Consider the following 12,928-nt stretch of genomic DNA (forward strand, 5'->3'; position numbering starts at 1 on the left):
TGCTCTTAGAGGTACCCAGTTTGTAGATCCAGAAAGGTCCCAGGTATACTTTGATCCAGAGAGAAGCGGAACCAAGTAGGTTGCTAGAGATAAGTAGATCTAGGAGATTCTGGTTGGTGGGTAGCAGGCCATGCACTTTAGGGCCTGGTTTTGCTATTAGGTGTGTTTTAACACATTAGGTGGGGCCCACAGCGTCTCCATCTGCCTGGATGGGGCCGCAGCAACACCTCCCCACACCACATTAAGTACTTAGGTCTAAAGAGCCTCTGTTTTGTAGGCTCTGCAGTCACTAGAACTATAAACAGAATCCTGGCTAATTATTGTTTAATTATTGCTTAAAAACCAATTGGCACAATACAATCACTGCATTAATTACCCCATACAGCATCTGCTTTCTTTTTTGCTGTCAGCCCCATTCCACCCTGGCCCCTGTCCCCCACTTTAATTGAAATTCAGCTTGCTGTAACACCTCCTTTCTCCCCGGCCAACTGGATCTCTCCATTCACACGAGGGAAAGGAACAAAACCCCGGAGAAGGCCCCCTCGGGGATTAGGGAGTTTTGACAGCTGTCCAAGGGGAGCTCAGAGATGCGGGCCAAGTCCCGAGACAGGACAGAGACAAAACGGGCGACCGTGGGAGGGAGAGATGGGCAGGGAGACACCGCAAGAGGGACGAGCGGGACAAAGAGTCACGGAGACGGGCAGGGATGTTTAAAGGGGCGCTGAAGGGGGGGACGAGGGAAGGACGGGCTGAAAAGGGGAGGAATTGAGGCGCGATGGTGGGGAAGAGGGGGCAGGCTCGGGAGGGGAGGCTTTGTCAGGGCCGAGAGGGGACAGTGCGGCGGGCGGGGCGGGGCGGGGCGGGGCGGACCGAGCAGGGGGCGCGCGGGGCTCCGCCGCACACCTGGGCCGGGCCGGGGCGGGGGGTGGGGGGCCGTGGGGCTCCCGCAGTCGCCCCCGCCCCCCGCGCCCCGCGGCCGCCCCTCCGCGCGGGCTTCTCCCCTAGCGCAGTGCGCGACCGCGGCTCCCGCCCCGGGGCTCGCTCCGCGGGGGGGCGGGGTGCGCGCGCGGGTCATTGTTGGCGGCGACTCGGGGAGCCGCGGCCGGGGGAGGAGCCGGGGCGGCGGCGGCGGCGGCGGCGGCGGGAGCCAGAGGGGGAGCCCGAGAGCGAGCGAGCGAGCGCGGGAGCGCGGGAGGGAGGGAGGGAGCGAGCGAGCGAGCGGGCGAGGGAGGCGGCGAGCGGCGCGGGAGGGGGGAGGCTCGGGGAGGGCGGGCGGGAGGAGGGAAAATAAAGAGCGGAGCGGAGCGGGGCTGAACAATAGAGACGGGCGGCCGGGCGCGGAGCGGAGCCCCCGGCGCTGCGGGGAGAGCGGGCGCCCGGAGCGGCCCCGCCGGACAGCAGCCGCCAGCGCCCGCGGGAGGGGCCATGGGGGGGCCCGGGCCAGGCGCCCCCCGCCCGCCGCGCGCCCCCGCCCCGCCCCCGCCTCCGCCTCCGCCTGAGCCAGGCCGGCCGCCCCGCCCCGCCCCCGCGCCCGCGCCCGCGCCCGCCCGCCCCCGCCCGGGCCGCGCCGCCCGCCGCCGCCCCCAGCCATGAACCCCCCGGAGGGGGCCGCGGAGGAAGGAGGAGCCGCCGACTCGGACGTGGACGCCTTCTTCCGGACAGGTAAGCGGGCGGGGCGCGGGGCGCGGGGCGCGGGGCGCGGGGCGCGGGACAAGTTTGGGGACCGAGGGCTGCGGCCGGGGCGCGGGGCGGGCTGGAGTTGCGGAGACCCGGGGCCCGGCGCGGCGGCCGGCGTCGGGGGGCGCGCGGGGGGCTCAGCCCACTCGCGGGAGCGGGTCCCGGGGCGCGCGGATGGGACGACGCGGCCCCCCCGCCCCTGCGCCCCGCGCCCCGCGCCCCGCGCCCCGCGCCGGCTCCCCCAGTGCGCCCGGGGCGCTGGCGGGCACCGGGGGGGGGGGGGCGGTACGCGGGCGGTGGTGGTGGTGCCGGGCCGGGGGCGCCTCCCAAGCGAGGCGGACGGGGCTCCGGGGCGGTGGGCGCCTCCGCCCTCCTCCGTGTCCTCCTCTCCCCCGGTTCTGGGAACGGATGAGCTTCTCACGAGCATCCCTCCTTCCTGGAAGTGTGAGTTAGCGTCCTCCTCTTACACACCCACTGGATCCTCGCCGGCCTGTGGTATTTGGAGTCTCGGGATCCGTGTCTACAGCTGTCTGCGGGCCCTGCCCCCCCCCGGGTCCGTGGTCCCCTTGCCCAGAGCGCATCCCGACCCCCCTCGGCTCCCACCACCTGTGGCCGGCGACTCCCCACCTCGCGTTCACCTGGGGCTGCCGCCCGTGCCCCGTCTCCCACGTCTGCAACCATTTTGTCTGGAATCTTTGTCCCAAGGAGTCCCGATAAGTTATGGGGCCGCGGCGCATCTGCCCCCTGTCTCCCTAAGTGGGGTTGGAGGACGTGAGCTGGCGGGGTCAGGGGGCAGGTTCGCTCTGAAGGCTCTCCGCACATCCATCTGTTTCCTAATCTCATTGCCTCGCCCTAGAGGTCATCTCTAGGGAAGAGGGTGGGGTGCTTTGTGGGGTAGACTTGTGGCTTTAAAAGTCGAGACTTGATTGGTCCATATGGTCCTTTTCTGGTTGGTCTGAAGAGGAAAGAACTGGAGGGCAGGAGCGGATGCCAGGGCCTGGAGAAAGCAGAGGAAGGCTCTGTTATCCTCTCCCGCCTGCCAGGGCTCAGCCTTGCCTCTCTCTCCCTCTCCTTCCTCTTCCCGAACCTGCATTCTCTACACGGTTCTTATCCACTCCTCACCCCCTCCATCAGTCTGTATCCCATGCACTCACACACACACACACACACACACACACACTCACACACACTGCCCAGGACCCAGAGCATGGATTCCACAGAGGCACCTGACCTAAGTTTATAACCTGGCATCTAGGAGAAAGGTTCCGTGGCCTAATGTTAACCAGAAACACTCATCAGGAGGTCTCCCCTGACATCCGCTCCCCTTCAGCCCCCCCCTTCCTCCTCTGCTGCCTCCCATCTCTGGCCAAAGTCTCCCTTAGCTCTAAGGGGGGAAAAAAACAAACCCTTGGAGTGTGAGCCTTCTCACCTTCACTATCCGGACCCCACTTTCACCTCTTGGCAACCACTCCTCCTTCCCCTTCCCACCCATCTAAATACTAGTTCTTGTCCATTCTCTGTCCCAGGCCCTTGGAGCTGAGTTCAGTTTCTGGAGGCCTGATAATTTCACACAGTGTTAATGGTGCTAATGGCCTATAATGGTCCGATGTGTTACTTTTCCCAGGGCCTTTCAAAACACAACGTGTGGCTTACATTTTCTAGCCCTGGCTTAACTCACAGAATAAATAACAGACTGGGGTCTGTCTCCTGTGGGACGCCTATTGAGGATATTCTCCTTCCTTCTTGGGTAGCCTTTTTTTTTGTGGGGGGGGGGAGAGAGGGTAGGTCTTATGTGCACTTAGAATCAGAGAAAGGTTAAATTCTCAATGGATAAGGCTGGAAATGACTGATGACGTGAAACAAGTTGCAGGTGGGGGGGTGTATGCTGCCAGGGGCGAGGTCTAGGGCTGCCTCCCTCCCATCCCCCAACTGGGTCCTCCAGGCTCTGCTTTCTGACCTTACCCCCTCTAGTTTGTAGCCTGGGCTGATGCTGAGGATTCTTAAGCCTGGAATAAGGCCATATTTTGTGACTTTTTCCCTTCTCATTCTCCATCTTCATGGAACAGCACTGAACCTGGTGGGCCAGATAGATTATACCTTTCTTCAACTGAACAACCGAGAAAACTTCAAACACATTTTCAAAGTCCCTAGCACTAAAGTTACCCCTTACATCCTGGTGGAAAATTTTGCATATGTAAGGACGAACTGGTGATTGCTTTGCCAAAACCCTGGACTCTTGTGCTTCTAATTAGGCATGTTTCATGCCCCCTTCTAATTCTGTCATTTGGGCCCCTTGATTGTTTTGGTATTTCGCTTCTCTTCACCAGCTGATTAAGCTGATTCCCTAAATCATGTCTCTGCAATTATACCAATTTATAAGAGTAGTGGGCACGCACACCCAGCCCACTACTCTTATAAATTGGTGGATTCCATACTGTCGTCCTAGGAATTCTCTGTTCTAAACCTCAATAATAGTTTTATCAATCATTTTTATGATGTAGAGGAGGCGAAATATAGGAACTGGGAAAAGAAACCAATTGGAATAGAAAACCAACAAGGACTTTCCAGCTCCTACTAGGAGCCTTCTGCTGTCCAGGGTGCTGTGGAATAGAAAAGAAATATTCAAAGTGGTCTTTGACCTGGGAAAACTTTGAAAAGAGGTTTGACAATTATTGCTCACTTGGAGATTAATCAATTGGTAAACATTATGGTTCTATAAGATAAAAAGTTGACAGAACTATAGATGGAGTAGAATCAAAGGTAGTCCTTGAAGGGGCTGGAGAGTGGGAGGAACCGCTTGGGCAAAAGGCACACAGGGGTTTGGGGGCATTGACAGTGAGGTTCCTGGGCTGATCAAATATAAGGGGTAGGTTAGGGAGGAAGGGGACATAGAGATAGCTAGTGGGGCAGGACCAGATAGGGAGAGTCTGGGAAGCCCAAGAGAAGGTTTGGGTTTGATTCAGAGCCAGTAGGGAGTCATTTTAGGCTCTTGAGCAAGGACACATCCTGATGAAAGTGGTATTTGGAAAGGTTAATCTGGGGGTAATATGATTGATGAAGTGGAGAAAAAAAGGAAAGAATCCAGAGAGAAAGGACAGTGATTCAGAGCTGAGTGGGAGGGGGTTTGGTCTAGGTTGGTGGCAAAAAAGGATGGGGAGTCAGGGACAGCTCTGAGAGACATTTCCAAAGGCAGAAATGTGGGATTTTGTTGACAAACTAGCAATCGGGGAGAGAAGAAAAGTAAGCCCATGAGGAAAGAGAAGTAGCTGGGTTGAGAGTGTAGAGGACTCACAGTGTGTCAACTGAAACCGTCTGGTTGGAGACCGGTTTGCAGGGCAGGTAATAAGGTTGGCTTTGGGAGTGGTAAACTGGACAGCCAGGTGAAGCTTTTTTTTTTTTTTTTGGTGGGAAAAATGAAACTAAGAAGCATAGGCAAGAGATTCAGACTGGTGATGTGGACTTGGCAGGCCTTTTGGGTCAAGGCTAGATGCAGCTGAAGCTTTGGCTGTCAGACGGAAGGAGTGGAGGAAGAAGGGGAAGGACTAAAGTTAGAATTCGGGGCGGGGGTGGGGGTGGGGGGTGGGAACCCTTTTTTGTAATGTGGCAACAGAGAAGACTTGATCCTGGAGACCCCAGGGAGTCTGCACGGGTTCTGATGTGAAGACAGGCTGCAGACAGGTTGGACAAGAAGAGTGCTCACTGAATGTGATGAAAACAGGGCCACTGCGAGCTCTTGGGAGCGCAGTATCAGAAAAGGCAATCAGAGTAGGGATTTGGGGTTGTGGGTAGGAATCCCTTACTTGCACCGTTTATCAGTGAAAGGAAAAAGAGGTTGGGTGCCAGTCAGAAGGAATGTTAGCAAGAAAAGGAGGGGTTTTGTTTTGTTTGTTTGCTTGTGTGTGTGTGTTTTTTTTTTTTTTTTTTTTTTTGCCAGGGAGTCAGAAGAGGTTTGTAGGTAGAAGAGAGAAAGCTTATAGACAGGGAACACTAAAGACGCTACATGACTTGTTGAGTTGGATACCTGCAGAGGTGAGACAAAAGTAGGTTCCTTAACAAATATAAAGAGTTTCATTTTGGTGAGCAGAGGAGAAAACTCCTCTTTTGAGACTGAAAGGAAAAAAAAAAAAAAACAGGAGGATAAGGGAAAAGAGATTGATGGGGAAGTATCTCCTGCGTCTGTCTTGCTGTTGAGCTTTGGTCCTGTGAGTCCAGACAGTTTCAACTGGAGTCTTTGCTGCCTCTTGGACTTTAGCCAGCCTCAGACTCAACTCGGTATGTCTTTCCAACTCCCCACACTAGCTCCTTCTCCCGTCTTCCTTAATTCTGTAAGAGGCATCTCCCCTCTCCCAGTCATGATAATTAAAACCTGGTATTGTCTGTGAGGAGTTTTTCTCCTGAAATCATTCCTATTGGATTATCTTTCATCATCAGCCCTTGTTGTTTGTCGACAGTCTCTGCCCTAGTCCGGAGCCTGTTATGCTGCCCATGGCCTTGGAATGTGCTTTCTCACCCCCACTCCAGATTGGCACCTGCAGGCAGATGGCACTACTTTGATCCCATTGCTGCCTGGTTTATGAACCTGCAGTAACTCCCTAGTGTCTTCAGGGTCAAGTCCATACTTCATAGCTCAGCTGCAGCCAGGCTGCTCTTCTCACTTCCCAAGGGCATCATCCACCCCTGTACCCCTACTCTCCAAATCCAACTCCTTCTTCAAAGACTTGAGCACCCCCCTTCTTCTGTGAAGACAGCTCACAGGACCAACGGTGTTCTCTGAATTCTTAAAAATACTCACTTGTTTATGCTCATTTTCTCACTTCATTAGTGGTATTGTTTCATTTTTAGCTCTTTTATATTTAAGGCTTGTCTCCCCTACTGAAGTTACTTGTTCTTTGCAGGCAAGGAAAAAAAATCTTTTAAAAAGCTTGCGATTCATCAGAAACAAAAACAAAAACAAATCACTTCCTCCTAACATAGGTAAAACAAACATGGTAAAATATAAGCAGTTGTTGAATCTAGGTGGTGGTGTATTGGTATTCACTATACGATTCTTTAAACCTTTCTCTCAGATGATAACCTCATCCCACCTGGACAGAGGAACTGGATATCATCATGTCCAGATCATCAAGAAGATATTATTTTGGAATAACACCTATTGTGTTCAATTCTTTGAGTAAATATCACCGCTCCATCAGTGCAATGCCAGGCACGGAAGGGGAGGGGTTCTTTTGCATCAAAGGAAAACATCTCATTTTGACACATGCTTGATGATCCAGAATGATGCTTAATTCAATGTTTATTGTTCCTTTTTGATTCTCTTTTACTTCCACCCATCATGGGTTAGACTTTGGGTCACATCATTTTCTAGGAACTTCTTGGGGAGTATTGAGAGGACTTTGTTGTTCCAGAGACGGAATGCTGTTAACATTCCTAATATTGTACTTATACATTCTGTTTCTACATTAATATATTTTAGAACATATCAATGACTTCTAAACACACCATAAGATTTGGGAGGTTTTGCTTCATCCTGTGCTGCCAGTTGTCAATAACTTGATGATTGGCACATTCCATCCAGTTCTTTTTGATAATCTTTTGGGGGAATGGAAGAGGTGTTGGAATAAACTGAAGCTGTAGAAACAAATGAGATGAGAAGTGATAAATATCTCCCTGACTGTAAATATCAGTAAAACATTAGAACAGATGAAACAAGGGGTCCTTCTCGGATGTTGGAGAATTAACACTTTTACTTGACAAACTTCTTTCTGCTCCTGGAGGTAGGCAGTATGATATAGTCCAGTGATGGTTCTCAACTGGGGGCAATATTGTCCCCCAGGGAACGTTTTGCAGTATCTGGAGACGGTTTTTTTTTTTAAATATTTATTTTTTTATTTATTTATGATAGACATAGAGAGAGAGAGAGGCAGAGACACAGGCAGAGGGAGAAGCAGGCTCCATGCCAGGAGCCCGACGCGGGACTCGATCCCAGGACTCCAGGATCGCGCCCTGGGCCAAAGGCAGGTGCCAAACTGCTGAGCCACCCAGGGATCCCCTGGAGACAGTTTTTTGATTGTCACAACTTGGCATCTAGTGGGTCAAGGTCTAGTGTACTGCTGGGCATCTTATAATGCACAGGATAATAAAGAATTTTCAGCTCCCAAGTGCCTGTAGTGCTGAGATTGAGAAATGCTGGTATAGCCAGAAGATCGTGGGCTTTGGAGCAGATAGCGTGGCACTAACAAAGGAGTGGAATCTTGGGTACATTGCTTAATATCTCTCTCATGTTCAGTCTTTTGCAAAAATGGGACTAAGCATGCTTATTTCACAGGTTGGGAAGATTAAATAGGAAAAACGTGTAAAAGAGCATCTAGCCATTTCTGACACACAGTGGTAGGGCAAGACCTCCTAGCTGCCCCTGTTGTTCCTTTTGGTTTAATTAAGTGAAAATGCTTACACAGAGGCTGGGGGATCTCCAGGAGGGGAGTTATGGGGGGCTTTTGCCATGGGGTGGGAGAGGGTGCCAGAGAAGTGAGTGATGGAGTTCTGAAATCAGAAGGCTAGGCTTGGGCTTTCGCTGTCTTTTGTTCTTTCATTCAATCATTTGTTTGACAGATATTTATGAGGTACCTGCTGCAGCTGTGTACTGTACTAGGGGAGTGTATAACATCATTATAAGAAAGAATATAGAGCAGGAAGGGAAATAGATATAAATACGCCCCTTCAGGGAGCCCTTGGTTATAAGGAGTGGGAAAGAAAGGTAAAGCCTGTGAAGGAGGCTGAGAAGGTCAGGCAAGAGAGCGGGAGGTGAACGCTCCCCTTTGCACTCTACTTCTCTGAATGACTTGGGCAAGTGACTTTAACATCTGTATAAGATGAGGATAATAGCCCCCTCTCCTCTTTCCTGTATACGACTGCTGAGAGACTCAAACAAGATACTGTATGTGTAAGGTCTTTATAAGTTGTAGAGTTCTATCCAAATACATGTAGATAGTTCCTTCTAAATCGAGCATTCTATTACTGTAAGTGCCTCTTCTGACAAGCATGACTTTATTTAATCTGAACTCTATGGGACCTTTTCAGTCCAGGAAGAAAGCAGTGCTTCCCAGTTTGGTTTCCCAAAGAGACTGGTTGCAGCACCCTTCTTACAACGGGTCAGGACACTCCTGTTCTCTCCCCTCTCCACAGAAGTGTATGATGTCACACACACCCCCCCCCCCCCCCCCCCCCCCCCACTGCCAGCCCTCCAGACCCTGGCACATGGCCCTGTGCCTTCTGGAGGAGCCCAGTGAGAATGGAGTTCTTGCTTCGGCCAAGCCTCAGGTGGGTGCAGCGAATCAGTCCTTTCCTGCTCCTTCTTGTCTGCACGCAGTTCAGATTCCTCCTGCCACTCCTTTGTGTGTGAATGACTGGCAGCAAAATAACTAGGAAATGATTGACGGCCACAGGGCTGTTGGATCAATAGAGCTCCTTGAAATCGTGTCTACTGAGGAGTGAAGGAACAGGAAGAATCAGCTGGGAGGACAGGAGAACTAATTCAAGGGAGTAAAGAAGAAACTGTTGGAGAATTAGCTTTGTCTCCTCCCCTTCTGCCCAGAGCGTTATTAGAAGGGAACTAACTGGACATTAGCTAGAAAACATGGATGCAAGGGACAAACAGGTAGGAGAGTGGAAAGTGGCAGACGAGCTGTGCTCTCAAGGAAGTGGTTACTTCTCGAGCCGAGCCGAGGCTTGAAGGAGGGAGGAGTAGGATCTAGATGGGGAGGACACGCTTTTCTGTGTTCCCAGGTTGGAACAGTGTTAGAGGGAGGTATGAGGACCCATGGCATATTTGGACCTTCAAGGGGTCCACTTGATAGGACTCAGAGGATGCAGGTGGAGGATCAATGAGAGATAAAACTTAGAAGGGGGTGGAGACCAGGTTGATTGATTGCTACATTTATCAAACATTTACTGGGCTTCCCCATCATAAAGGGCTTTGAATGACAGGCCAAGGAGTTTGGTCTTTATCTGCAGTTTTCTTCTGGGAGCCACTAAAAATTTCTGGATAGGGTGGTGACATGAGCAGGAAGAGAAATCTGGTAGCCCTATGGAGGGTCGATTGGAATGGGAGAGGCACTGTTGGCCAGTGCTGGATTAGGAGACCACTGTGATAGGTTAGGCAGGTCTGAACTTGAGATGCCACAGTGGGAATGGAGAGGAGGGGGTGGATGTGAGGGACCTCTTGGACATAGTGTCTATGGGACTGGGCAACTTGGATATAGAGGCATCAAGAAAGAGGCAGCAATCAAGGATTACTCCACATCCTACAGCCTGGTGACTGGGAGGACGGAGGTACCTTAAATGAAAAGCAGGAGTTAGGAAGAGGAGGAGCAGCTATAGGGAGGCAGGAGGAGAGGGAGGATTTGGGAGTTTACTTTGGGACATGTTGCATTTCAGGTGTCAGTGAAAGAGCTAGGGGAGGTGTTGGTTCCGTAGGCGGGTAAGGAAGGGAATCTGGAGCTTTGGAGGGAGGCCAGAGCTGGAAATACAGATCTGGGAGATATCTGTAAGAAGTTGTGGCTGGAGCTATCAGAATAGATGAGATAATAAATGAAAAGCATATACAGACTTAAGGGCAGAGGGCCAAGGACAGGGCTGTAGGCTCAAGCCTACAGCAAAGGGCTGGAGGAGAACCAAGGGAGAGGAGTGCTTGGAGAAAAATGCTGCAGAGAGGTGGAGGGAGATGGAGACTGAGCACGCAGCCTTGGTTCTGGAAATTGGGGGATCATCGGTAACCTTTGAATAAGTTTCAATCATGTAAGGGAGGTGGAATTCAAATTGCAAGGGGAATGGGAGTCAGTGGATGGGAGGAAGCGGTGGGAGTGCATATAGATGACTCTTTGGAAAGGTTTGGCTGTGAAGGGAAGGTTAAAAATAGTGAGGTAGTTGGAGATGGGTAGCAGTTGAGGGGAGGCTTTTTTTAGGTAGGGAAGATATGTGAATACCTAGGGATGGGGAGGAGGAAGAAGGTAGGCATGAGGAAGAGAGTGAATATTTAGGAAAGAGAGAAGCAATGGATGGAGGAAGGTCCTGGATGGGCCTGGAGGGGTGGATCTCAAGGTCGGCAGAGGGGTGAGCCTTGGGACCAGAGGGAGAGGTGGCGCAGGCAGACCTTAGTAAGGCAGCTGGCTGGAAAAGGACCTTGGCTGAGGGTGCAACATGGGTGATCAACGGCCCCAGTGGAGAGAGCGTCCTCTAGTCGGAAGTCCAGGGGCTGCCGGTGGTGTGCTTGGGGAGGGTCACTGAAGCTGAGGGCAGCTGTGAAATGGATGAACTGGGGTGGTATGGCCCTAGGAGGCCCTTGGGCAGAGAAGCTGGGGAGCCGGCTGGGAGATCCCAAATTAGCAATCTCTTTAGGAAGTGCTGGTGGCTTCCTTTTGCAAGCGGAGGTGGGATTTTCTTCAGCCTGTGGTCGGGTCTGCAGAATTATCTCCTACAGAGCCTGAGGCAGAGAGGCTAGTCTCTGGGGTGGAGGGTGAGTGAGGGGAGGAGAGAGGGAGGTAGACCCATGCAAGAAGATGTCAGGCAGCTTCCTGAGGAGGGGTCCATGCCTGGCCATCAGGCGCTATTTCTGTCAGGAATGGAAGGTACTCTTGAATTTCCAGTTTCCTTAATATCTCTAGAAGGTCCTTGAAGAAAGAGGAAGCAGAGTAGGGATTATGGGAGAGTCCCTTGTACGTTCTTCTCTGTGAGGAGGGACCCTTCATACAATAGGGAAGATGCCAATGAGCACACCCATCCTTTGGCCCCAAAGCACTTCCTCTGGCTCTCATTTTAGGGACAAACCCAAGAGTGTCATCAAGTGAGGGGTCTTATGTGGCCTTCCAGGGCGAGGGGGAGTAGGAATCCAGGGGCTGCCGTTACCATAAGGTGGGCCATATGGGACTGGATTTAGAGTCCCTAGGCTAGGAGGAGGTGGGAGTTCCCTTAGGTATGGCTCAGTCCCAGAATCTTAGTCTTAGAACAGGAATTGACAGGTGTGGCCTTGTGTAAGTTATACAGCCTCTCTAAGCTTCCATTTCTTCATCTGTAAAATGGGTAAAAAACATCCTTACCTCTCAGAATTGCTTGATGTTTAGAGATATAGTGTATATTATGATAGTTACGTACATATTATAAATAGTAATAGAAAGGGGATTACATTTTAATAATAGAATATAATTGCATGACTATATTACACATCTATTATAATCATATTACTAGCTAGATGAACCTTTTTATTTTCTGAATGATGAAAATTATGATTCTTCAGTAGCTTCTTTTTCCCGTCCCTTCCCTAACAGTGCAGAGATAGATAAGGATGGAATTTTTAAGCTTGTAATTATAGTTATTCCAGGGCATGGCAGGCAGGGGACTGGGAATGTAGCTAAAATCCCCGCCTTTTACGCTCTTACCCCGCAGCGAGGGACAATGGGCATCTATGGGGGTGGGGAAACAGTATTGAGTTGGCAGCTGGACAGTGGGCCTAGGAGGAGGCCCGGGAGACTGGCAGATGGTTAATTGGATGTGACAAAAGGGGGCTGGGAGGAGGAGTCTGGAGTCTCCTGGGGGATTTCTGTCTCTGACTTTTTACTGTCCTGGAAAGGAGGTTGTGAGGAGGGGGAGGAGTGGCTCCAGAAGCAGTTGGGGAAAAAGATTGGCAGGACTCCATGTTGGGTGTATGGCCATGGAAGGACAGAGTGCCATTGGGAGTTATGTCACAGCTTTAATTTGGAGGGTGGGTGCTAGATGTTAAGTCTCTTTTCTGTATCCCCGAGCATTGTCACATAACGTGCTCAGATACTTGGATATGAAGAGAATGCTTAACCAAATATTGGAGGAGTATAATTTTCGCCATTTTTTGGATCCCAACCACTGAGTTTTGACAGCTAAATATCATTATTAGTTTTGATGAAAACTAGACAAAGCACTGGTCAATTTTAGCAGACTATCAGATCTCAGTGAGTGGACTCATTCTTTCAAGTGTCAAATGCCAGCTGTGCACCTACTAAGTGCACCTAATACCTACTCCCAGGCACTGGGAGTACACAAACAAGTGGGAAATAATCTTTCCCACAGGAGAGTAACAGTCTAGTGGGATTGGCTGACACATAAACAAACGATCACGGTGTAGCATAGTAAGTGCCATAAAGAGGAAAGTATGGAAGGATCAACAGCCTCTGCTGGATGGGTGTGGGACTCATTGAAGAGGGGGTGCTGAGGCTGAAACAGACGA

General features: G+C 51.4%; 1 protein-coding gene across 1 annotated transcript in view; it reads left to right on the forward strand.

Annotated features, from left to right (window-relative positions):
- The first annotated feature begins 1,555 nt into the window (after positions 1-1,555).
- Positions 1,556-12,928, forward strand: part of KALRN (kalirin RhoGEF kinase) — a 660,995-nt gene continuing 649,622 nt past the window's right edge. The window contains 1 exon segment of the mRNA XM_038583060.1: positions 1,556-1,662. Within this exon segment, the coding sequence (XP_038438988.1) occupies positions 1,590-1,662 (73 nt within the window). The 5' untranslated portion in view covers positions 1,556-1,589.

The sequence above is a fragment of the Canis lupus genome, chromosome 33, assembly GCF_011100685.1.
Source record: "Canis lupus familiaris isolate Mischka breed German Shepherd chromosome 33, alternate assembly UU_Cfam_GSD_1.0, whole genome shotgun sequence".
Lineage (NCBI taxonomy): Eukaryota > Metazoa > Chordata > Mammalia > Carnivora > Canidae > Canis > Canis lupus.